Here is a 25,716-nt window from a genome sequence, read left to right as displayed (position 1 = left end):
GTCTTTATATTTGAAAACTAGAATTTATGCAAGTGTTATTCATATTAAGTTAATGACAGTCCTTTTGATGCCTTTAACACCATTTCAGCTATTTCATCAAAATGAATTCAAAGAACTATAATAAAGTAATTGTAAAAGATTTCAAAGATTACTGACCTCCTTCTCAAAGGCCTGTAGCACAGAAATCACTATGAGGTGGTAAAACTGGTGTCATTTTTAACACACTAACTGTTAAAAATGTTTAACCTTTTCTATGCATTTCATACACATTGGGCCTGTGGAAGTGTGACAACATCTTTGTGAAACCTCTCAGCAATTTGTGCTTGCGTGTCAGCATCAGGAAGCGTCAGTGTGGTTTGTAAGGCTGTGTCTATCAGTGTATGTCTCATATGGTGAGTGTGTAAGCAAACCGGAGAAAGATGGCTGGAACACAGTCCCTCTGCTGCCATGTCAACACGGCCACCCGCGTCTCTGCCATCTTCTACTTGGTAATGTTTAGCTGCCTACTTACACACCTACATAAGGATCAAATACTTTTACAGCATTAGATCAAGAGGCCTACAGTTTACCTTGAAATGTCGTTAGAAATGTGTATTTGTTGTTCGTGTGTAGATTTGTGATTTCTAACTTATAATGTATTAACAGACTTAAAATTAGGTATGTAATTGTTTTAAAATGGTTTGTACATTGAATTTGCATTTGACTAACATTGCGTCTACGGTCTTCCTGTGTTTGTGCAGTGTTGCTGTTTGAGCAACAGCAGGAATAGTATCAGTTTGTTTTAGACTGCGCGGCATGAAAGGGGAAGTTGATTTTAGTACAGGGAGACATTTTGAATAACTAACACACCCATGTACAGTCATATAAGCAGCACTGCATGACTCAGTCTGTGTAGTTTCCAGAATAAGAACCGGCTTATTCTATATTAATTTATATTTCTGAGAAAATTATTCAACACAAGAAAAAGGGGATTTTACAGAAAATGATCCATTTCAAGAATCTCTATTGTGAAAATGCTTTGCACAAGGATTTTGATGTACAATAATCTAGTTGCATAACATTTCTGAGGTTGGCAAAATATTTGTATCATTCAAGCTGATTTATTATATGTAACTTGGTAACTTTCACATTTATTCAGACTGTGATGGAACATCCACTGTGTATTGGAAGAAACTCTAAATACGAACATGTCAGCCATCTCACAGGAAAGCTAATCAGCTTGCTCGATCTCACTTCAAATACCTTCACAAAACATTGCCCAAGGGAGAGATTTTTCATCACTATCTGTGTGTTGTCTGCATGCGTTATGCAATTTACAATTTTACAGGCTTTTCTGAATGAATCGCTGTTCTTGGGGTGCTGTTTCTGTTGGTATTGGCTTTCAGAGAGAAATGAAAACATATCTGCTGCCAGAGTATACATATCCAAAGACACAGACCATACTCATGAATTTCTTCCCTATGACTTGAGTTCATTCTTGGTTTGTGTGTGTGTAGATTTATAATCTGCTGGTGGCTGTGGATCTGGCCATTGGAATAATCCGAGAGAAAGATCCGATCACTGTCTCCTTTACTGAAATGAAACGCACACATGGCAATTGCATCTGTGAGTCTTTAGAATGTTATCTAACCGCTCTTTCTTATCAAAATACTAGAACATGAATAACATTATCACCTCTTATAAGCACTCATTAACCAATACTAGTTTAATTCCTATTCCATTTTCATGCACATGAGTAGATGGTACAATATACTGTACAATTTTTTCTCGACTCCTTTACCGGACAATATTGTAAATCAAAGATGAATTCTATCTTTATATTTCAAATATAAATTACTGTTCACTTAGTATCAAATTGGCAGCATTAATGTGTGTTTTTTCTTTGTTTGTAGTTGAAATTAGCACCAACTTCATTTCATTGGTTCTGATGTCATTCTCCAGTGTGCTGGTTATGTTGTCTCACCGTAAGGTAAATGTGTTTATACTGTATCTCTGTGTATTATCAACAGGTTGCTTATGAAATCTAATGGATTATTTTAAATGTCGCCCTATAATAATGCTTTTCCAACATTTTAATCGTCTTGAGTCATTATGTTTATTATTAACTTGATCTTAGTGAAAACTTTAAAACCTCTTTACAAGATAAATGTGAGGAACATGAAGTCTATGTTTGTGTGAGTGAGTGTTTTGTTCAAGCTACACATAGATAATCTTAGGTAACTGATAAGATTTCAGTTATCTGAAAGTTTGTGTGTGTGTGTGTGTGCGTGCTTGCGTGCATGCGTGCGTGGGTGCGTGTCTGTTTGCAGACATGTCAAAAGGAAGGTATTGTAATCTCTGTTTACTGCTGATGAGTTTGGCAAATACGATTTACCCAGAATTGCGAGTAAACAAAAAAATTGCCTGTTCCAATAATTATAAATGCTGGAGGAACTCTTGTTACAACACACAAACACACACATTTTAAAAGCTTTGGGGACACAAACATTAAGAACAAAAACTTTAAATATGTTAAGTATTTAAGTTTAAATATGTTAAGTCTGTTTGTAACGTCGATTTCTCATAGGGGCCGATGTGTGTGATGCCGTTTGTGATGTTCATGTTTCTTGATGCGGCCCTGAGTTTTCTTTCCCTGTTTGATGCTCGATTTGGACTTCCTGGCACTCCTACTTATGGAGACGCTCTGCGGCTGGCTGTGAGGAACTTGCACTCACCCAATATAATATTTACACTTTAAACAACTTTTCTTTTTGTTTCATTCTCGTCCTCCAAATCTCATTTTGTTATACAGACACTGTGGCAAAATTGAAACCTACTACAAAGTGTTTGTAATGCTCAGTCCTTATAAATGCTAAACCAGCTGATGTTATTGCAATGATGTCTTTGTGTTCTTTTCTATTGCTAACACCAAGTAATGACATTAGCATGATATGTATAATATTGCCACATTTGTCTACCTAAGCTTCTGAAAGCCGATAATTAATACAACATATAGAAATAACCGAATATCCAGGTGTGAAATAGACGTAGGTAAACCTGAGCCGTTTTTGAAGTGTATCCAGATTTATAGATTTTTATTTTTTGCTTACAATTGCATGATACTGTATATGATTGTGAAATCTGTCTAAATATTACTTACATTAAAAAGTAAAATATTTCTCCATGAGCAAAAGACTTAGAATGTACAAAACGATTAAACAATCAGCTGTAAAATATGCAATGTTAAAGAAAGAAAATATAACTAAAAATATGACTAAATTGGCACAGTAAATTAGTAACAAACTATTTTCTGAAAATCAACATTAGTTTAAAAATACTAAGAAACTGGCACAAGTTTTTATGTTTTTACAAAAATAATGATGACAAACTGGTGATTTGCATCTTATATTTTCCTGTAAATATTTGTATTAGAAATATAAACAGATGTGCCCTACATTGACTATTCAAGTGTGGGCATTTTTTTTTTTTTTTAAAGAATAGAAAACATATAAGCACTTTGAAACTACTGACTCCTAAGATAATGAAATGTTTATGCGTGTGATCGGTGGACGGGTGTGTGAGTGGAGTTACTTTACCTTGCTTATAATCAGTAGTTCTGTCACTGACTGAGTCTAAGGCTCATGTTGAACCTCAGGGAAACTGAAATAACATGAAGTGGTGTCTCATTTAATTTATGTCTCTTTTCCTTTGCAGTCAAATCTAAAAGGTGGGGTCAGGTTGGAGGGAGAGGAGCTGAACCGTGTCACCTTAATATTCGGAGTCCTCTTTGTGATGTATATACTGCTGAAGGTCTGATTTTTATTGCGTGTGTGAGTGTGTGTGGTGGCTGACTGTGTATCTGTCTGAGTGTGTGAAGATATTTACAGATAATGACACTTCCCACACACTTCCTGTAATTTGCATGCATTCACATTCACACCTTCATATCTTCATGTTCGAGGCAGCTGTGTTACTTGCCTTAAAATGCCTCTTCTCATCTGTCAGTCGGTGCCTGACCGACACAAGGAGGGTCTTTTTCAGCTATACAGCTGTGTGAAAACAGAAGAGCAATGTTAGAGAGATGGGGAAGGTGGAGCAAGGTGGAGCTAGAACTTATAGTTAGTCAAAAAGAGCTCTTTGTCTTTACTCGAAATCGAATCCTTACTGTATGCGTGTTTGTACGAAATTTAATTGAGAAAGGAGAACTGAAACTGCTTTCTTTGAACATTTTTAGCATTTGTGTGTGAGGTCTGTTACTAACCTTTCTGTGTATACACTTCAGGACTTGAATACAAGCAATGTTGGATTAATAAAGATGACTAATGTGTTGTTGTGATCTGCAGGTGTACATGTTCAAGGTGTCCATTCGCTGTTATTATGCACTGAAGGAGCAGCGTATGTCAGCGCCAAAGAGCTCTGTGATGGTGAGTGGGTTTTAGTTGCAGGATTTACCTTGAAATCACTGTCTCTGTAGCACAAACCTTCTTTTGCATCTGTTTTTCTCATCCACAAAAATAGTTAACATTTCTGTATCCTTATAGTCAGTTGACATTTCAAACACTTATTCATCATAAGTGAACAGATTCAATCACATTTTACATTCTATGGTACTTGCTATAATTTTCACGTAACATAATTTGCATTGATTTTAATTCACAGGTAAAATTGCCGTCCTATGACGAGGCTGTGAAGATGAAACCTGAGGACACACTCCCTAAATATCAGGAGCCATAAGACATAATGCAAGCCCACAGCAATGTCATGCACTTCGTTCTATGCGCACTTTCAGAAGCACACCTGCCAACAACATGCACATTGGCACATAATTATGCACAAATAAAAAAATACAAATTTCAATACTTATAGCTACAAAGCGTAATATGCACAAGCCTGCTTTTATATTTTTCTGCTTTAAAAAACATTCAATTACAATGTACAATTATTCAAAATAAACATAACCAGTTTAAAATGTTATATTGTCTGGACTTTTTACTGGAGAATAGATAGGTTTCCCACATTTTCCAACATTTAGAAATGTTTAACCCCACACAAACATTTACATAGACAAACAGAGTTTACGGGAAGTTGTAGTTTAACAGGTTGCTTCTCTGGACATTTTTAGATGGTTGGTATTTAGCATACTGGCAGATAAAACACAAATAAACCTGTGAAGAATGCCACATTTTCACAGTTTCACAATTTTTTTGGGGAACATTTGAGGTGAGTGTATGAATTATTATTGGCAGTGGGCAGAACCTGATCCAAGCCAGGCCAAATGGGTGGGTGTTTGTGTTTGTGTGCGCGTGTATTTGTGTGTGTGTTTGCGTTTGTGTGTTTGTGTGAGTGTGAGAGTGTTCGCTGCATGCATATTAAATTGTTTTTAGAATTCTGACAATTGCTGAACTTTTTTTTGTGTATACTGAACAATTGTATGTTTTAAATAGCTCACACATAGATTTTAAAGATACATTGATTAGCTTAAACATATAACTTATGTACATTAAGTAAAAATACTATCTTTCTCTCTCTTTCTCTCTCTCATGCGTGCACAAACACAGACACGCACAAACACTGAATCCGTAACAAGATCCCCAAATTTTCCTAAAGGTTTTTTGGGCTTCACATGTGTACACACCCACATACATACAAACTTTCACATATGCTCTTACAGAACTCTGTATGGTACATGCACTTTACACACACTCACTTACAAGCTCAAACAGGGCTAGCTGTGTTAGTATGGCACTCATGTTTCCCGCACACATCCTGTGGATAAATTGATGTATGTGTGTGATATTACCTTGAGAGGAAAACTGGCCAGAAATGAGAGATTCATTGGAATGTTTATTTGAGTGCCGACCTTAAGTCAAAGACCCTCAAAGAACCCCAAACTAATCTGGTCCACCATATACACACATACACATTGCATAGATCAAGGTATGTTTGTCTTTCCTACCCAAACTGTAATTTTTGTTGCAGCTATTCCACCCCCTCTCCAACAAACTCTTATAGACACACCTTATGTATGGGGGAAGTCTCTAGACCTACCGTAAGTGTATCTGTTCTTGCATGCACTGATAACCTGAGAGTCTCTCACTCTCTGTAAATCAGTGTGCAGCCAGTTGCCGAGACTGTCATTAGATCTCTTGCTACACACAGTATGGCGTTTCTTGGGTTTGTGATGCTACTGTGCATCTTAGGAGCTCAAGCTACGATGGACCTTCAAAATGCTGCTGCCATGGGTGAGACAACTAATATTTATATATATGTATATAGAACCAGGTAATGAACACCTTTACTCTGAACCCTGCATCTTTTACACCTCAGTTAATGGGTTCCTTTTAGAACCACAAAGTATCAAACTGCACACAAACTGAAGAGCGCTTTAGGGGGTTAGATGGAACCTTCAAAAGAGTCTGATTTAAACAAATATAATACAAATCAATTTTCAGAACTGAAGAATAAATAAATGCACCTGATTAACACTTACTGGTGTGAATTTGTCAGTTTTGTATGTACTGTATGTAAATATGTATTTATTTATTTTATTTGGTTTTCAAATTCAATGTGATTTAAAATCGAGGTACAGTATGCTGTTAAAGGATCTTGCAGGAAGTCATAGATAATTACTGTGATAATTAGTCATAGATAATTATCCGTACTTTAACGGGCCTGTGGATACTTAATGATTTGTGTCTCACTGAAGGGCTCCTAAAGCGGTTACAGGAAAAAAATGTTTATAGACAATGTTTTTTGTAGTTGGTGAAGCAGAACAGCTAACGACTACTGAACTTTCGCCCAGCTAACAATTACCCACCAATTATGCACTTATTAAATCATTAGAGTCTAATTTAGGTTAATTTACACACCGTAATCACTAGCAAACAGGGTGTCCTCGGTTATCTTGTTGCACAAATAACCTGTAACTCAAACTACCTAAATTAGCTTAGAGCTAAAAGTGCCAGGTAAACGACAACGTTCAATCTAAATCTGATGATTAGTATAATTATCTGATTTAATTGGTATAATTTTTTATATATGTGTTATGTACTCATGTCCCAGGACACACTGCTCACAGACACACTGTGTATCGTTAATTACATATACCTCAGTCACCTCTTTTTACCATCATGTCACTTGTTCCGTCTTACATATACAAAGATTCTAGAGCTCGTCTAAACACTACAGAATAGCATGTATATACACAAAAGTTTGACAGAGAGAATATATACTTCTATGGCTAACTGCTGAGTAATGAAGAAGCAGTTGGGGGAAATAATCTGCAAAAATCTACAGAAATGAATTGACATCATGTCTACAGTTGTGTACAAAGAGGTCCTTTACACCGGGTGTATATGTGTGCCTACGAGCAAATACCTTTGGCAGCATGTATAATCAATGGGAGTTATTATGCATTTTGCCAGCACTGTAAGTTTACTGAGCTCCCTGCTGTCTGTCTCATCCCTGTCACCCCTCCCACACACATACACGCAAACAGACCACAGCATGGGTCACTCAGAATATTAGATCAGTGTTAATTTTTTGCAAAATTGACAAGCAACCTTCTGACATTTTCGTGTCATTTGATTCTGGTGCTGGTTGCCTATTTCTAGTTGCCTAGAGTTTTGTGCTTGCCACAGTCACTGGAGCACTAGTTTTATGCAGATTAATACAGCTGTTCTCATTAACACTTCAATTTCTTGGTCGCAATTCATCTGGCTTTGATTCCTTCTCTAATGTAGCTGCAGGACTTTGTAAGGCCAAGCCTACTGACCTGGTGTTCATCATCGACAGCTCTCGGAGTGTGCGGCCAGCTGAGTTCGAACAGGTCAAGGTGTTCCTCAACAAGATAATAGAGGGTCTGGATGTGGGGCCTGATGCCACACGTGTGGGTGTTGTGAACTATGCCAGCAAAGTAAAGAATGAGGTGTCTCTGAAGTCCTACAAGACAAAGCCTGCACTGATCAAGGCTGTATCAAAGATCGAGCCACTCTCCTCTGGCACCATGACTGGCTTGGCCATCCACTTTGCATTGAATGTAGCCTTCAGTGCGACAGAGGGTGCACGTGTCAAATCCTCTGATATCAGCAAGGTCAGGAATGAAGTTACTCTCCATAAACAACCTTTAAAACAATTAACACTGCCTATGCTTATAATTTTCTGATATCAGCAGATTCATTGATATATTTATAACCAACTCATTTTTCATGTGAGCACAGGTAGCAATCATTGTGACAGACGGGCGGCCACAGGACAATGTGCAAGACATTGCTGCAAAGGCACGGGAGTCAGGCATTGAGATATATGCCATTGGTGTGGGCCGAGTGGACACGAACACACTGAAGCAGATAGCCAGTGAGCCTCTGGATGAGCACACAGATTATGTGGAGAGCTATGGCTTAATCGAAAAGCTCACCCAGAAGTTTAAGGAAGCCTTTTGTGGTGAGTATGTGACAAAAAAAATGGTAGATGTTGTTGGAGGGATGGAAAGATGGACTCCTCAAGATGGATCATCATCATCATTCATCATCAGGGTCAAAAGTAAATTTATAGCCCTACATAGTCTGTAGAAGGCATGGGGTATCTGGGAGCATGCTGTCTTTTAGTGCTCTTTTTCAACCCCAAGATGGGACGAGTAAGGCACATGTGATCAATGTTATTAACGTAGCTCTTTTAGTGCAGTGGTTCTCAACATCTGACAGAACTAACTAGAAATACACAAGGTTAAAAAGACCTGCTAAAGAAACAGAAATTAAGGAAAAGTTGAGAACCAGTGCAATAGAAAACTTTTGTCAGAGGAACACGCACCTGACATTACATTATTACCATCCTAAAAGGTGCTTCAGGTGCCTAGTTTCTCTCAGGTGTATGATCCTCTGATATGGTCCAGTCTGTTTTAAGGATTTGCTGTTTTCTGTATATATATCACAGCAAATCATTAAATGTGACCAACCACTTACTCTTACTCTTTTAACGTAGTATTATTCTCTCCTATCTAACTGTCCCCACCTACCATGCTGTGTGCGTGTGTTCGTGACACCTATGGCGGCACAGTGTCTGACTTGTGCGCAACAGGTGATCATGACTGTGAGCACATTTGTGTCAGCATACCTGGATCGTTCAAGTGTGCCTGCCGGGAGGGCTACACACTCAAGGAAGATGGCCGTTCCTGCAGTGGTGAGTATCTGTGTGTTCTGGGTAAATGCCTATGTTATACCTGCAAACAAACCAGAAGGCAGTAGAAGACCTCCCAAATCCATAACTGCCTAAGCATCCAATCACAAATTACTCCATCTTCTTGCTATCTCAGATTGCATTGATGCTGCCACAGATGTGGTCTTCCTGATCGATGGATCAAAAAGTGTAAGGCCAGAGAACTTTGAGCTGGTGAAGAAGTGGATCAACCTGATTGTTGACAAGCTGGATGTGACAGAAAGAAATACCCATGTCGGTCTTGTGCAGTACTCTAGCACTGTCAAGACGGAGTTTCCTCTAGGAAAGTATAACAACAAGAAAGACATCAAAGAGGCTGTGAGGAAGATGCCCTACATGGAGCGAGGAACCATGACTGGCCTGGCTCTCACTTATGTGGTGGAAAAAGGTTTCAGCGTTGAACAGGGTGCCAGGCCTTTAGCTGCCAAAGTGGCCATTGTCTTCACTGATGGCAGGTCACAAGACTTCATTGGAGATGCGGCACAGAAGACTAAGGACAAGGGTAACGATACAGGACACTCAAAATTGTTCAGTGTATCTAGCACTCAGTGAACAATTGATTATTTGTTTTGGTTTATATTTTAGGCATCAGGGTCCTTGCTGTAGGAGTCGGAAGTGCAGTTGAGGAGGAGTTGAAGGAAATCGCCTCTGCTCCTGCAAATTATTTCTATTCTGCTGACTTTAAAGCCATAAATGAGATTGGAAAAAAATTGCAAATTACCACTTGTCCAGGTAAAACCACTACAGTAGGAAATAGCATTACAACACATTTGTTTTTAAAAACATATGCTTGTTAATTTGACTGTTCCTGCGCTTACAGATGAGGATCCCTGTGAATGTCAGTCTCTTATGAAGTTCCAGAAAAAAGTGGACGATGCTCTCCAGGCATTATCAAAGAAATATATCCTTTTCTCTATGTATTTGTCAAACAATTACAGGTCTAAATGGGTAAACACATCTCACATCTGTGTGAGAAAATGCATCTAATTAAGTAAGTGAAAAAAGTATAGATGGTTTCTAAAGTGTCTAGTGTCTAGTTCCTAGTGGTTTCTAAAGAATTTTCATGTGTTTCTGGTAGTTTGCGATTGTATTTTAAAGTTATGGGTTATTACTAATGGCTTAACTGATTAATTCCGATAGGATCAGGGCTATAAAATAAGACATTAATGGGTTCTGGTGATGAATAAAGGGTGTATTTATAGTAATAAAAATTTAATGGAATTTGATGGAAAACATTAAGCCAAGTAAATTTTGTGGCTTTCCTTGACAAATTAATCACTAGAGGCAATAACAAAGAGGATTGCTGCTCTGGAGAAAAAAATTGTGTGAGAGATGCACACTCTACTCCCTGTCAAAGCCTCATCTCACTCTCATTTTCACTCACTACTTCTGAGACACCTCTTGTGAAATCTGACTTCTGTTCCTGCCTTTTGCTTCGGTTTTCTCACTACATCTGCTTTAAATCACTAAATTTCCCAGGGCTGAAGCACTGATCATCATGGTGTTTTTATTTATACATGATTCTTCACTACAGTGAAGAGATGTGTGCATGTTAAATACAGATACTGATGGACGCATTATATTATCCTTAAAAATTATTATAGAAAATGCACATCAACAAGTGCTCTTGTACCATCAGCTCATCCCTGTAATGAAATATACTTTGCAGTTTAAAGGCCCCTACCGTCTCTTAGCAGATTCACTCTTTTAACACAAGCTCTATTTTTGTTATTTTATCTGTCACTCATTCTTCTATATGTCAGGGAATGTTCTTCTTTCATTTCAAATTATGCCCAAAAAGAAAGATATACTGGATTTTATATGGTATATATATATATATATATGTATAAAATATTAATTTAATATAAAGTTTGACTTGAAATGCATATATGGATGCTTGTTTCCTTTCTGAAAAAACAAACAAGCAAAAAAAACAACAAAACAACAGGAGATATATTACACTTGTACACACACAACACCCCTCACTTAAACCTAAGCATACATACAAACATACTAGACAAGCATTTAGAAATCAACATGCTTGTTATAATTGAATAAAAATCAGTTGTGTCTGTCTTACTGTGTCTGCATCCAACTTTGTGTGTATGTGTGTGTGTGTGTGTTTATGTATGATGGCCTGTGTGTGTTTATGTGTGATGACCTGAAAAAGAGAAAGCAGAGGTGTAACTGTTTTCCTGTCACACAGTGCCATGTTTATGCAGTGTGTGGTTTTAAAATCAGTCAGTAGAGCTATACTGAATTTCAGGGATTGGTATTTTGTGGTATTTCACACTACACAGTAGCAGATTTGTCTGGTAGTGTTAACAGCTCATTTTTCAGAACACTCAGTAACACAGCAGTCACTGTATTATATTAATTATATTCATGTACCTGGGCTAAAGCTATAAACATACTCCATTTACGGGCAGATCATTTACGGGTCTTGAACAAGACTCACTGGACATGCCTGAGTGAGATTACACTTGACACGTTTTAGAATTATGGAAACATCCTATCTGTAGACTACTGTACTGTAAGTGCTAAAGGTCCCATTAAGCAATACTGTGACTGGAATTATTATAATGCCAAGAAAATGTGTTTATGGTGCACACGTTACCGAGCAGGAGTCTTAGGTGTCATATTTTTAAATACAATTAAAACATCCATTTAAAAAGTTAAAAACGAATGTCGTATAACATTAAAGTAACAATAAATCACAATACTTAGTGAGTAATTCACCTCTGATGGAGGGGCTGAGACATAACGGCTTATTTTCTTAGAAATCTACAGTGTATTCATTTTTCTGAGAGAAAAGAGGATGATCAGAACAAATATCTTTGGTTTAGCTTGTTTCCTATTAGTTTTAACCCAGGAGGTATTTAGGCCCATGGTACCCAAATCTGTTCAGTAGACTCATTGTATAGGCCAAACTCATTTAAAGCTTTAACTCAGGGTATGGAGCAGGACTGAAACTGCACTAAGGGTCTTTAGGAGCCCCAGGTGATGAAGGCAAATGGAGTTTAGTAGTTTAAGTAAATGTCTTGTACAGAAATTGACATATAGACAATTGGATCCAGTTTACCCTCAAAACCTAAACTAAACCTTAAAAGCGACATTGTGACGTCAAAGCACAATCTGTTACCCAATACACACTAAAGCTACACAATTTTGGTGAGGCAGATATGTAAGAAAAACAGACAGCTCTTTAATTACTGTGAATTCCTGAATCATTATAAGATCCCTGTAACTGCTAAGGAGTTTGCAGTAGTATTTGATGCCATTCCTAGTGGTCTTATTCAACTTTTATCCAGCAATATATCATCTGAGCCTATTCCCTTATATACAGATCCATTAAGTATTGATGGTGTGAAAATTATAGATAAAAATGTAATAACTTTTATATAAAAGTAGTACATTATTGCCTAAATGCAAACCTTTTTGGACCTCGATGTATCATCAGATTGAATGGAAAGAGGTCTGGAGTTTACCTAGTAAATACTGCCTTACCAATAAAGTTAAAGAAATTACATATAAGGTTATTCATTTGATTTATAAAATATAATTTTTTCCCCTGTTTTATTTTTTTTTTCTGTTGTTTCCTTTGATGCTATTATGAATGTAATATATAATAGCTGAACACACTGTGATCCTCTTTATGTATATTGTTATTGTTCTTGTTATGCAATAAAACTACACACACGTACAGAATCGTTCACGGAGGAAGATCTCGGGGAGGTTTCAGGTATCGCGAGATGACGTGACACACGCAGGTTGCAGGTCGGTTGCGTCACGTTGCTGCTCTGTGTGATGATGCAACAGCTGTTCAGGTTGGCCACGCCCTCTCCTATGTCCACTTCCGGTTTTATAATCCTGGCAGTTTGCAGTTAGGAGCTTCTGGAGACGTCGAAACGCGCAGATCATCTTATTTATCTCGTAATTTCAGTGAGTGTTCTCGTCTGATGAAGGTGAGTGTTTGAACAGATGACTTGATGATCGCAGTATGAACTTACTGTGTTTATTATTGTACTAATACTTATTATGTTAAGACACCGGTATGGAAATGAATATGACTGCGTTACGCCTTCTCTTTCTGTCTGTGTCCCAGTTCAGGTTTCACCGTCTACTTGTGTCCCTGTCCGTGTTTTTCTTTCCTCTGCCTCCTCCTTGTTTTTCTCTGTCTCCTGTCCCTGTTTTTCCTTTTTTTTTGCCATGGCTATTTGTTCCTGTCTCTTTCTCTACTTGTCTGCCTGTGACCATTTCGTTACTCTCTGTTTCCCTGTTTATTTTTGAATACGAATGAAATGAATATGACTGCGTTATGCCTTCTCTTTCTGTCTGTGTCCCAGTTCTGGTTTCACCGTCTACTTGTGTCCCTGTCCCTATCCCTCACTCCTTCTTTCTCTGTCCCCTGTCCCTGTTTTCTCTTTTACTAGCACTATCCCTCACTCTTTCTTTCCCTGTCTCCTGTCCGTTTTCCCTTTTACTAGCACTATCCCTCACTCTTTCTTTCCCTGTCTCCTGTCCCTCTTTTCCCTTTTACTAGCACTATCCCTCACTCTTTCTTTCCCTGTCTCCTGTCCCTCTTTTCCCTTTTACTAGCACTATCCCTCACTCTTTCTTTCCCTGTCTCCTGTCCCTCTTTTCCCTTTTACTAGCACTATCCCTCACTCTTTCTTTCCCTGTCTCCTGTCCGTTTTCCCTTTTACTAGCACTATCCCTCACTCTTTCTTTCTCTGTCTCCTGTCCGTTTTCCCTTTTACTAGTGCACTCCCTCACTCTTCCTTTCCAATATCTCCTGTCCCTGTTTTTCCTTTTTTTTGCCATGGCTCTTTGTTCCTGTCTCTTTCTCTACTTGTCTGCCTGTGACCATTTCATTACTCTCTGTTTCCCTGTTTATGTTTGTTTTTCCATGTCTCCTGTCCCTGTCTTTTCCTCTGCTGGTCTCCCATTGTTTTATTTTTATCTCCTTGTTGTAGGAGGAGGGTGCGTTAGAGGTCCTTCAGCCATTGTCCTCTGGGCCCAGTGCCTTCATTCCAGCTGAAGTGGTGTGTATCTTCTATAAACAAAACAAAAAAAGAAAACACTTTTGACACACAGAAATACTGCACAGGACTCCAATATTCATATCCTACATTAAATATGTATTGGGACAGTTTGTCATGTTTTTGTCAACTGTGTCTCATGCAAAGTTATGTGGTACCAGTTTTTAGTGAGATTCAAGGTTGCTTTGCATTAAAGAATCTGCCAGGTTTAAATGTAAATTTGCAGGGAAATGTCCATACCTGTTGTAATGTTTTAAGATTTTAACATGATATCTGTTAGTTAAACCAAGAGCAGGTTCTTGAAAGGTTGTTTTGATGGGCACTGAAAGAACTATGAACTTTTTATTTGTGTGTTGTATTTATATTATTTGAATAGTCTTTAGACAATACTACACCATGTCAACATCCACTAACAGAGACTGTGTGGATCAGTGATCTTTCTCAAAATCTGTTGAAGTTATTTGCTAGTTGCTAATAAGACAGTGACCACTAATAAGGGTTAAAGAGGCATCTACTTGCATATCAACCATGTTGCTTGTTTATTCTGAAATCTTGCCCTATTGCACATTCAGGTCTTCTCATGTACTCGGTGATGTTTAGGCATGTATCTTTTGTGCTATTGCTGAAGGGAGGGGTTGAATTTGTTTGAATTTTGAATTACAAAGCAGTCTGGCAAATGCAGTGACAGTTTATTAAATGGACCATCTGAAATGGTTGAATGATATTTTGCTTATTATTGGTAGAAATGAAAAGCTGTAAACCTGCTTATAGTACAACCATGTGTTGATTTTCTTTGTTAGATTCTGAAAGAGGCAGCAGGGCAGGAGGCGCTGACAGACTCTCTGTCATCAGACAGTCATGCCAATCACGTCACTTCAGTAATGGGGATGCATCCTGCCTACCTCAACTGCTTCTTGCGCACTCAGAATGCTTTGCTGCAGCCAGATGGGCCATTGCCACTATCATGGAGACACTATATTATCATATTGGTAAGAAAAGATGCTACGTTTGATGTTTTCTTAATTGATATGTGTTTGAACTGGGAAATGTTTTATTACACTTTCACATTGTGGTCACTTGTTTTCTGCAGGCAGCTGCTCGCCATCAGTGTTCCTACCTGGTGCAGCTGCATAGGTCTGCATTTTTACTAGCCGGTGGTGATGAGTCGTGGCTCAGAGGTATTCACTGTGCTCCGCCTAAAGTCCAGCGCCTCCAGACGCTCAACAAACTTCTAGCACATCGGCCGTGGCTCATCACACAGGCACACATACAGGTAATAGACTGAAATTAACATACATGTAATCTCCATATGTCAAGGGGATGAGTAAAACATGAAAAACCTGATGTTACTGGATGCCAAATTGTTCTGAGTTCCATATCAACACACATACAAACAGTACATGAACGTTGAAGCATTCAATCAAAGGCTATTTCAGTACTCATGTTTTGTATACAATACACACAGTATACACAGATGCATTCTATGTGCTATAATATTGTATATTCCACAGAGAATCAAATTGGTTTATAGAACTTAATGTGATCAGTGTTAATGAGTGTTTATATTAATGTCAGTTCAGATATTTTTGCACAATGTAATTGACTTCCTAATGCACACACCTAACATTCTCATATTAGTAATAGTGTTGTTGACCGTATCAAGACGTTGTTGGGTGTGGCTTCTGTTTTACTTCTTTGTTGTAGAGCGTAACAAATGGCAGAATACTAATGTCAGTATTTGAATTCTGACATTTAAAACAGTTGAACCTGTGCCAATAAGAGGATGGAAGACAAACTTTAACTACAGATATCTTCCTGCTCTTTATTTAAGTGCTCTAAGCTCTGCCTTTAAGATTATGTTGCAAGTATATTACTGACATACTATAACACGTTGTACTACACAGATGAGCCATTGCATTATGACCACCACCAGCCTGAGCGCACCTGACAAATGAACGGTGAAGCAGGCGCAGTTCATAGTGCAGTGTATATATAACACTTGAGGACCGGCTTTCGGTCAGTAGAGTGTTTGGTGTCAGGATGGGAAAAGCTACTGATTTATCAGAGTTTGCTAAAGCACAAATTGTGATGTCACTGCGCCTCAGAGCTTCAGTGATACGCCTTGTGGATTGATCATGTGTCTCTGTATTGAGTAAATATCAAAATTGGTGCACAAATGGTCAAACTATAAACCATCAGTATGACAAATCACCAGCAGCTATAACAGTGGTGACCAAGGCAGTGTGTCACAGCACACAGTTCCTCGCAGCCGCCTGCGTAGCTGACGACCCGGCTGAGTCCAGCGGTGGTGGTGGTGTTCTGTTGGCAATGTTTCTTGGGACACTTTAGGCCCCATTTTCCCTGCTGGTGATGGCCATCGTCAATGAGTGGCGGAATATGACGGTGAATTTCTGCTAATGTTTTGGCCTCCAAATTCACCTGACATGAATCCAATTGAACATTTGTGGTTCTACTTGGAAAAGTGGGTTTGCGCTTCATCACCACTACCCTTTATTAAGTACAAGAACTGGAGGAGCTACTGTTGACATCATGGTGCCAGATACCCCAGGAGACCTATCGCCACCTCATTTAAATCCGTGCCTTTCTGTGTGGCCACTATTTTGCAAGCTAAATAAAGTCCCACAGTCTATTAAGTTAGGTGGTCATAATGTAATGGCTTATCTGTGTATAATATACTCTATGGGCAATTTTTTATGGACCATCACACCCATATTGAGAATGAAATAATTAAATGAGCCTTTTGTATTGTCCCTTTATGTGGATCACCATAAACAGACAATTAGAATACAGTTTTATAATAGAATTATAACTGATAAGAAACTGATTAAAAAATATAAGTTTACAGAAATATCCTAATGAATTATTAACTCATGTTAGAAACCCACCCAGATTACATCACCGTTAAGGATATTGCAGGCATCAATTTATGTATCCACAGTGGCAGGATATGATCTGTAATTAAGTGCATTGTGATTTATATTGTTTTTCCACAATAACTCCATTGATGATGCTTGATTTATTTATTTATTTTTGGAGCTTCCTTCTTTTTAAGCCTAGCAACATTGTGTGCAGTATCTAATGTGGGAATAGACAGCAGGCTGATTTCAATCTAGCTAAACATTTGAAACAAGTGTTTTGTTTCAATTATTATTATACTTTACAACTACAGGCAGATAGCAGAGTTCTTTTCACTTCAAGTTTCTCACAGCAGTGTGTCCACTCTTTACATCCACAGGAGCTTGTGTGTCCAGGTGCAGAGCCTCGCTGGTCATTAGCCGAGCTGATTCAAGCTGTGGTCCTCATATGCCATGCCCACTCTCTGGCCTCCTTTATATGGGGCTGTGGCATTCACCCAGAGCCAGACTGTACAGCTGAACAGACGTCCCCTAAACCCTCCCCTGCCTCAAACAAGTCCAGTCTCAGCTCCCAAGATGGCTGCACACATCAGCAGGAGGTGTCTGTTTTTTTTCTTTTTTAAATTCCAGAATATGCTGAAAATTTCAACTAATTTAAATATGAAAATCACTCCCATGCTTGTCTGTGTATGTGTATGCTGCTCACACAGTGGACTCAGGCACTGAATGAAGTGCAGCTGTTGATGGAGAAGATGATGATGGTTCAGCAGCAAGAAGAGGAGTTCACTCAGGAGGAGATGGTTACTCGCTTTGAGAGAGAGAGGACCGAAAGTTTACTGGAACTAGCTGAAGGTGGTTTACTATACATCCTGCATGTTTTCATTGAAATATATTTAGAATTTAAATTCATTAGTATATAGTATCTGCATGATTTTCTACATTATACAGATGTTGAAATTGAAGTGTGTGTGTGTGTGTGTGTGTGTGTGTGTGTGTGTGTGTGTGTGTGTGTGTGTGTGTGTGTGTGTGTGTGTGTGTGTGTGTGTGTGTGTGTGTGTGTGTGTGTGTGTGTGTGTGTGTGTGTGTGTGTGTGTGTGTGTGTGTGTGTGTGTGTGTGTATATGTATATGTATATGTATATATATATATATATATATAAGGCTACATAGTGAACTATTTGTCTATTGAAACACTGAGATTTAGCTGAAAATTTTGTCTGACTCCATTACAACTTTGTAGAAATTAAGGGAATCAATTTGAGATTGAGTATACATCAATAAAGCATGTTTTTCTATGACATAAGTCATTTAGCCAAACGTTTTATGAAAAATGTTTAAATTATTTTGTATTTTGTGTAACAGTACATCCTCAATGTAGATTGTTTTTGCCGTGGAATATCGAAATATTATAAAAGTTTAAATTCGTGTTAGTAAATTATGTAATTTTTTTTATTTTTAGGTTGTAAAATTAACTTCTAAAATACATTACTTTGTTCTTTTCTCTTTTTTATTCGTCACAGTCGGCCGCACTGTCCTCCCGGATTCTGTCTCACGATTTGTCTGGGATCCAGATTTCATTTATCAGGACTTCAGTCCAAGAGGAGAGCAGGCACCACCCACCATGAGAGCTCAGGTACAGTACACACAGACACACACACAACTGGGCTGTATGTAGGGCATGATGAGAGGTATATGTTTTGTGTTCATGTTCTGTCTTTTCTAAAGAATGAATTAATATGCAAAAATGTATGCTCTTATTTGTTTATAATATAATAATGTATATTACTGTCTTATACCATTTAAAAAGATCCAATTATCAAATAAAACAAGCTTAAGTTCATTAAGTAAAAATAGTCTCTCTCTGTTACTCTCTCTCTCTCTCTGCGCATGCATGGCGGAAGAGTGAGAGTGGATTGTGAAGCACATGACAGTGGTTGGCGTCTTGCCATTTTTTTGCCACTAAGTGCAACTGTTTCCGTTTAAACATCTCTGATATATCGTAATTATTTGTGTGAGTCTGTGTAAGCAGAAAGTCGGAGAAGCATGAGATGGCAGATCCGAACATCAAGTTGTGTAAAAGTTTGACTCCCCGGCACAGTGTGAGGGTGGTGTGTGTGGCGAGTGGTGTGAGTCAGTGGTCGGTAATGTAGTGGGGCACGAGAATATTGTCTCTTAAAACGTTTGACGTTGAAAAAGTTAGAAAGCTGACTCAGAAAGGCATCGTGCTTAAGAACGAGCTTAAATTTGTTTCTGCCCTCAGTTCCATAAAAGGTGATTCTGTCTAATGTTTCTCCTTTTATAACAGATGAAGTAATTGGTAAAGAGTTGACTCGGTACGGTTGAATGGTCTCTCTCATTAAGAAAATCCCCCTTGTTTGTAAGTCTCTACTGGTCAAACACCTGGTGTCTTTTAAAAGAGTTGTTTACGATTCTTAAGGAATTTGTTGAATTAAATGCTGTTTTCAAATTATATTTCGATGGGTTTGATTACTTGTATATAATTTGTTTCTTCTGATGCTGATATAAAACTTTTTAAATGTGGTAAAACTGGGCATCTTGTTCGGGCCTGTCCTGAGAGGCAGAGTTTTTCTAAGCGACTGTGGCAGGATGCAGCTGAGCCTGCTGGGGTCGTTCCTCCTGCGGCTACAGTTAGGCAGGCTGCTGATGGCCCCGGAGCTGCTGCTGCACCAGAAGCAATGGAGAGTGAGCTCCAAGCCCAGCCTGCAGCCCAGACGCCCACTGGAGCTGAATCAACACAGGAGAAGCCCCTCTCAGCTGAACTGGCCACGGTAAAGCCATGCTCGGCTGAACCAGACCTGGAGAAGCAGTGTCTGGCTTAACTGGACCAAGAAAGGCCGTACTCAGCTGAGAAAAGCCCAGTGGCTTCTGGCGCAGTGCTGAAGCTGCCTCCGCTGGCAGAGGCAGGCACAGAGGTGCAGAGCACCCGCCTGGAAACACCGGCCACTACACCAGTGCAGGGGGATGGGGGAGATTTGGGGTTGGTGGATGAGCCCACGTTTAAAGTACCAGCGAAAAGGAAAAAGCAAGGTAAGGGGTAAGGAAAGAATCCGGCAAAAAAGAGCAAAGAGAATCGGATAGTGATGACTGTGTCAGACATTTGAGTCCAAGGTGGAACATTTTAATGTTGTTTACACCGCTGAGAAGGTTAAAGATGTTTTAATGAACACTAAATGGCAGAAGAATGTGGCAATAGACGAGTTTTCCCCTGATCATATAATCATAAGATAATAAAATAAGTTTCTACATGATGTCAAACATTTTAGAACGGAAGGAGCTTTTATTGATGTGGAAATCTTTTGTTTGAAGAAACTGAATACTAAAGTCAATAGAGAAAACTTTGATGATGACTAGTAGAATGTGTGGTGTTTTTTATACTGGATAGTTTCTAACCCTCTATTTTGTTTTTTGTTTTTTTTTTTTCAATTTTACTTTTCTCATCCATGTCCATATCCATGTTGCGAGTCTGAATATTAATAGAACGAGGGAGCATAACAAGCGAGTTAAGCTAAATGAACTGTTAAAACAGAAGAGCATAGATGTTGTCATGCTTCAGGAAACCCACAGTGATATTAGCAAGGCTGCTGATTGTGTGAAGGAGTGGGATGGTTGGTGATTTTAAGTCACAACACAACACTCAGTGGTGGGGTTGCCTTGCTATTTACTTGAAAACCTTTTTTGAGAATGAGGTTTAGATTTTATCTGTGTGTACGCTCCCACCAATGCAGTGGAGAGGATGTTTTTTGTAGATAAGCTTAGAAAGGTGATTGGTAGCTGCAACACTACTGACATTTTAATTTTGGCTGGTGATTTTAACTGTACAGCAGATATTTTAGCTCGGAACCACACAGAACCTCATGCAGCGTCCCTTAAATGAGATTATGTAGGCTCATGGAGTACATGGGGGCCCATGCCTTTGAGAACACACTCCCTGGCTAGATTAGATCATTTTATGGTTTTAAGCATCAACTGACTCTTATTTACGAAGTGTTTTGTTGTTCCAGTAGGCATTTCAGACTGTGTACTATAAGTAAAGGAGTGCCTACTGGCATTTTAACACTTTTTTTAACGCTTTTAGCTCTCTACAGCAGTGGTAGGATGTGACTAAGACACCGATTAAAGAATTTTGTCGACAGTACACACTCAACATCTCAGGAGACATTGTTAGATCTCTGAAAGCTCTGGGGATAGAAATAGTGGAACTGCAGCGTTTGGAGGCTACAGGAGATCACATTCCCCAGCTGAACATCGCTCCTGACCTTGACGGGTGTGAAGGTCCCCACCTGGAGTGCTGGGGTGAGGGGGAGATGGACTTTGGGACAGTTTAGCTGCTCTAGAGCGCCTGTGTTAAGGTTTTAAATAAGAAAAAACTGAGTGGGAGGGTAGAAACCTCATGGAGAAGTGTACTTGATAATACAAATGATACTGTACAAACCATTCTTAACCAATAAAAGCTGCTGACCTCCAATGGAGGATTTTACACAGCATTATCTCTCTGAGCTCTTATCTCCATTTTAAACCCTGAAGTTACACATGATTGTCCATTCTGTTCACAGAGAGAAACTGTTTTTCATGCTTTTATTTACTGCTCCAGATTACAGTCATTGGTTGAGTTTTTTTGAGGTCTTTTAATGTTGATTTTACATTTCAGTGTTTTATTCTTAATTTTAAATCTGTCTGAAAAAAACGGTTCAGGTGCCAGCTGATTTAATTTTATCTTTGGTCAGTCAAAAATGGCAATATACCTAAGCCAGAAAAACAAAATTGCACAAAACAATGACTTCGATGCCAAAAAAAGGTTTTGAATAAACTGATTAAATTAAGATTTTTTTATCGATTTTAATTTTTACAAAAGTATGAACGATTTTAGGATTGCAAAAATTCATAAAAGTCTCGCTGTCTGTCTTCTGTCTCTCTCAACTGTGCAATGCTGATGTTTTTTTTTTTTTTTTTTTTTTTTTGTCTTTTTGTCAAATTTAACCTGTGTTTAGTGCTACCTCTAACAGAACCCATGTTAATTTGTGTGTTGTTGTGCAGGACTACTCATGGGAGGATCATGGCTTCTCTCTCATGAACAGGCTGTATGGAGAGATGGCTCAGTTGCTGGAAGAGAAATTCCAGGTAGTGTGCACGCTGACATATCACACCATGGCCATGCACACAGATGTAGACACATCCACCCTCCGGAAAGCTGTCTGGAACTATATACACTGCATCTTTGGCATCAGGTCAGTCAAATATGAAAGATCACACAACACCTCAGCAACCAAAACTCGAGATGTTCTCAGTTTATAAAAAAGGTTTAATTGAAAGTAAGTTTTATCAAAATATCTACTGAATGGATATTTATTGTGTGTTTTTGGTACATGCATGCAGGTATGATGATTATGATTACGGTGAGGTCAACCAGCTATTGGAACGTAATATGAAGGTGTATATCAAGACTGTTGCCTGTCATCCGGAGAAGACGACATTTAGAATGTACAACAATTTCTGGAGACAGTTCCGCCAGTCAGAAAAGGTACACAACTGGGAGGGTGTCTGTTGTTTTCTCCGCACTTCATGTTTTAATAGGTGCATTGTGTGTATGACTAAAACAGCAAAAATAAGTGCTGCACTAAATGATAGATACCAAAATTGGCTAATCAGAAAACAGCTAAATTAATTTTAGGTTAAACTATCCCTTGAATACTCTCATTCCCACAATTACTTAATGATGTACAAGTTATTTTTGATGTTCATTTTATGCACTGGCTTTTTATAAAAAAAATTTCTAGACATTTTTCAAGATATTTAAAATATACTGTCACAGTTAATGAATCAATTTATTTCATATTTAAAACTTCTAAAGGTTATTAAATTCCACTGCTTGTAATGGATCTTTCAAAACATGATCAGGCAGCAGTTCTTTCTGCCCTGTAGCTTATTAAAATTTATTTGCACAAAATTGAGTAATCAAAGGAAGTCAACCTTAAGTGGACTGAATTTCTGAAGTGTTTCTCTTTGTCTCTCTCTCTCTCTAGGTTCACGTGAACCTTCTGCTGATGGAGGCAAGACTGCAGGCCGCTTTGCTTTATGCACTCAGAGCCATCACCCGCTACATGACCTAGCATACAAGCATTATTGTAAACTTTCTTATCAGCAATAATATAATGTACAAAAAGTGCAATACTCTGTTTAATCTCAAAACAATTCATAAGAACACGGTGTGGCTTTAGAAAATATTAGGCACTACTACAAGCTCAGATGTAGTCTCTTTTACTTGCACACATTACAAACTTTTCTTCAGTTTTATTCTTTGGTGGTCGTTCTGCTGTTGCTTGATCACAGATGGGGTTGGATGCAGAGCTGTTGTGTACATCTTTTACCAGTGACCTCTCTTATCAAACTGTGAATATGTGTAACTTTTCTAGTGCAGTATTCTCTCCATCCTTGGTTTGCATGTGTCTTTGAGACACTTAGCAAATGATCTCCATGCTGCCTGTCTCTCTTTAATGGTACTTGCCTGCTGGACTCCAGCTAGCCTGATTGTGGGTAACAAAAAAAGCACATTTTGAAATTGATTGTATGTTTATGTTCAATAAAATATTTTTTTACTGTTCATGATTTGAATGTGATTAGCAGAGCTGAAAGTAAAAAAAAAAAGTATATTCCATACTAATTTTATTCACTATTTTCAAACACTACTGCTTTTTAATTTTGTGTACTTTTACTTACTTGTGTAATGCAGTGAGGGTGAGCGACCACTAGAGGGCAAGAACAGCAAAAACACTGCAATAAAATCACGTGTGACGAAGATACACTAATGTCTGTCTGCAACACAGCATGTTCTGTTATTGCCAGTTGTTTTGTTAAACACATGGCATTTAGCTGCATATTCGCTAGAGCAGAATTCAAACTGGATTTGGCAATGCACAAAAAATGTCCAATTTTCATCCAGATATATTGGTATATGGATATGGGCATCAAACAATGCTGATACAGACAATTAAGTGGTCCTGCATTGCATTAGATGGGCATGCCTCAGTATAAAGGCTACCCACAGGAAACCTGCATTGGGCAAACTTGGGTAATGTAGGCACTGGCCTGTTGCAGATCCGTCTATACTTTCCTGGACCCATGTTGTATAGTGTGTTTATGTAAGTGATTATTGTAGCCTTCATATCAGCTCAAACCATCAGGCCATTTTATTTTTCTGTCATTAACAACGTGTTTCCAACCAAAGATCTAACACTTCCTTGGTACTTTTTCATCATTTTGTGTAACCTCTAGACTGATCAGAAATGTCTGAAATACTCAAACAATTTGCAGTGCTTAAAGCTTTTAAGTATATTTTGTGAAGTAGTTTATGGTTGTAGGTTTCTTATTGTTAACAAACAGGTAGGATTGACCCATTATTGTATATTTAACTTGCTGTTGAATTTTCTCCTTTTCTGGCATCAACAACCATGCCAAAGCAACTAGCCCCCCCCCCCTTTTTTTTTTGCTATATATTTTTTGTATCTGCAGCATACTCTTGTGTATTGTGCTGCAACACGTGTGGGTAACTGCATGAATGAGCAGGTTAACTGCTGTTCCTCAATGGCTCAAATAATTTCAACAACAGTTACTAAACAGACACCTGCATTTAGATCGATGTGAAATATATAAACAAATAGGAAATAAACTTTTGTTGAACAACACACATTTGTTGAATGTGATGTTCATGCATTAGTGTGAAAAGAGAAAGCAACTCTTCTTCAGGTTACTGAGAAAGTCAATGCAGGGTGTGATAAGCAAGACCAGTACATTATATATAGACAGGGATATTATTGGGTATATACAGTACATTTTGTATGAAACACCCCCTGTATGAAACTTTTTCAGCTCTGAGCAGCTCCTTCAGTGACAGACTGTTACATCCTAAGCGATACAGACGGTCTTTTTTCCTGCTGCTATTAGACTGTACAATCAAAGCTGCTCCCAGTGAACCAGTCACCATAATACACACTGTTATTACTGTTTCACTGCAATAATAAACGATTAACAAAGCATTTTAAATATGTGCAATAACAGAAATGTTGAAAAATGTGGAATATTACCTATGTGTAATATGTCTTCAGTGTAACCACTACTCTTTTTATACATTTTTGTTTTTGTATATACTGTATATTATATTGTCTTTATTCTTTATTCTTTTTATATATTTTTTGCTGCTGTAAAAGAGAAATTTCCCAATTGTAGGACGAATAAATGAATATCTTATCTTATCTTATCTTATTTAAATATACTGTAAATTGGAAAGACGGGTCCGTTTAGTGTGGAAAAAAATCATAGGCCTTGTTTTATAAAGTGGATCTTGATGGGAGTGAAGTCCATCCACATGTAGGTAGGGTTCACTGAATGGCTCATGTTGCTATCAAGGTGCTTCAGCAAAAGCTCTGAATACTTGTGTAAATGTGTTGTTTCTGAGATTCATTTGGAGAAAATAAATAGATAAATAGATTAATAAATTCAGGTTATTGAGAAATTCAATGCAGGATGTGATAAGCAAGAACAGTAAATTCTATATAGACAGGGATATTATTGGGTATATACATATGTGCATGAG

General features: G+C 38.2%; 3 protein-coding genes across 4 annotated transcripts; all 3 read left to right on the top strand.

Annotated features, from left to right (window-relative positions):
• The first annotated feature begins 332 nt into the window (after positions 1 to 332).
• Positions 333 to 4,953, top strand: LOC132837479 (lysosomal-associated transmembrane protein 4A). The gene is made up of 7 exons (XM_060857165.1): positions 333 to 488; positions 1,497 to 1,605; positions 1,893 to 1,969; positions 2,567 to 2,695; positions 3,694 to 3,789; positions 4,323 to 4,403; positions 4,639 to 4,953. The coding sequence occupies exons 1-7, from the start codon at positions 420 to 422 to the stop codon at positions 4,711 to 4,713; spliced, it is 636 nt and encodes a 211-aa protein (XP_060713148.1). The 5' UTR covers positions 333 to 419; the 3' UTR covers positions 4,714 to 4,953.
• Positions 4,954 to 6,049: 1,096 nt separating this feature from the next.
• matn1 (matrilin 1) lies at positions 6,050 to 11,268 on the top strand. Its single transcript, XM_060897402.1, has 8 exons — positions 6,050 to 6,221; positions 7,722 to 8,071; positions 8,199 to 8,421; positions 9,034 to 9,156; positions 9,290 to 9,694; positions 9,778 to 9,924; positions 10,013 to 10,093; positions 10,472 to 11,268. Exons 1-8 carry the CDS (start codon positions 6,140 to 6,142, stop codon positions 10,519 to 10,521), a joined length of 1,461 nt encoding a protein of 486 aa, XP_060753385.1. The 5' UTR covers positions 6,050 to 6,139; the 3' UTR covers positions 10,522 to 11,268.
• Positions 11,269 to 13,010: 1,742 nt separating this feature from the next.
• Positions 13,011 to 23,727, top strand: sesn2 (sestrin 2). Of its 2 annotated transcripts, XM_060857118.1 has the most exons (11): positions 13,085 to 13,157; positions 13,298 to 13,326; positions 14,169 to 14,237; positions 15,035 to 15,223; positions 15,325 to 15,507; positions 17,491 to 17,709; positions 17,821 to 17,962; positions 18,629 to 18,741; positions 22,164 to 22,354; positions 22,503 to 22,647; positions 23,150 to 23,727. In XM_060857118.1, the coding sequence occupies exons 4-11, from the start codon at positions 15,116 to 15,118 to the stop codon at positions 23,234 to 23,236; spliced, it is 1,188 nt and encodes a 395-aa protein (XP_060713101.1). In that variant the 5' UTR covers positions 13,085 to 13,157; positions 13,298 to 13,326; positions 14,169 to 14,237; positions 15,035 to 15,115; the 3' UTR covers positions 23,237 to 23,727. The 2 variants fall into 2 exon arrangements, with proteins under 2 accessions (XP_060713100.1, XP_060713101.1); XM_060857117.1 differs by lacking the exon at positions 13,298 to 13,326 and having other exon boundaries at positions 13,011 to 13,157.
• The last annotated feature ends 1,989 nt before the right edge of the window (positions 23,728 to 25,716 follow it).

This window comes from Tachysurus vachellii, chromosome 21 (genome assembly GCF_030014155.1).
Source record: "Tachysurus vachellii isolate PV-2020 chromosome 21, HZAU_Pvac_v1, whole genome shotgun sequence".
Taxonomy (NCBI): domain Eukaryota; kingdom Metazoa; phylum Chordata; class Actinopteri; order Siluriformes; family Bagridae; genus Tachysurus; species Tachysurus vachellii.
Note: the sequence above shows the minus strand (reverse complement) of the source record. Positions and strands in the feature narration are given on the sequence as shown.

Coding starts and splice junctions, on each gene's coding strand:
- sesn2 (XM_060857117.1), top strand. Junction 17,710..17,820: donor GCTGCACACATCAGCAGGAG/GTGTCTGTTTTT, acceptor CTGCTCACACAG/TGGACTCAGGCACTGAATGA. Junction 18,742..22,163: donor CACCCACCATGAGAGCTCAG/GTACAGTACACA, acceptor GTTGTTGTGCAG/GACTACTCATGGGAGGATCA.
- matn1 (XM_060897402.1), top strand. CDS start 6,140: ATGGCGTTTCTTGGGTTTGTGATGCTACTGTGCATCTTAGGAGCTCAA. Junction 8,072..8,198: donor AATCCTCTGATATCAGCAAG/GTCAGGAATGAA, acceptor ATGTGAGCACAG/GTAGCAATCATTGTGACAGA. Junction 9,695..9,777: donor ACAGAAGACTAAGGACAAGG/GTAACGATACAG, acceptor TTTATATTTTAG/GCATCAGGGTCCTTGCTGTA.
- LOC132837479 (XM_060857165.1), top strand. CDS start 420: ATGGCTGGAACACAGTCCCTCTGCTGCCATGTCAACACGGCCACCCGC. Junction 1,606..1,892: donor CACACATGGCAATTGCATCT/GTGAGTCTTTAG, acceptor CTTTGTTTGTAG/TTGAAATTAGCACCAACTTC. Junction 4,404..4,638: donor CGCCAAAGAGCTCTGTGATG/GTGAGTGGGTTT, acceptor TTTAATTCACAG/GTAAAATTGCCGTCCTATGA.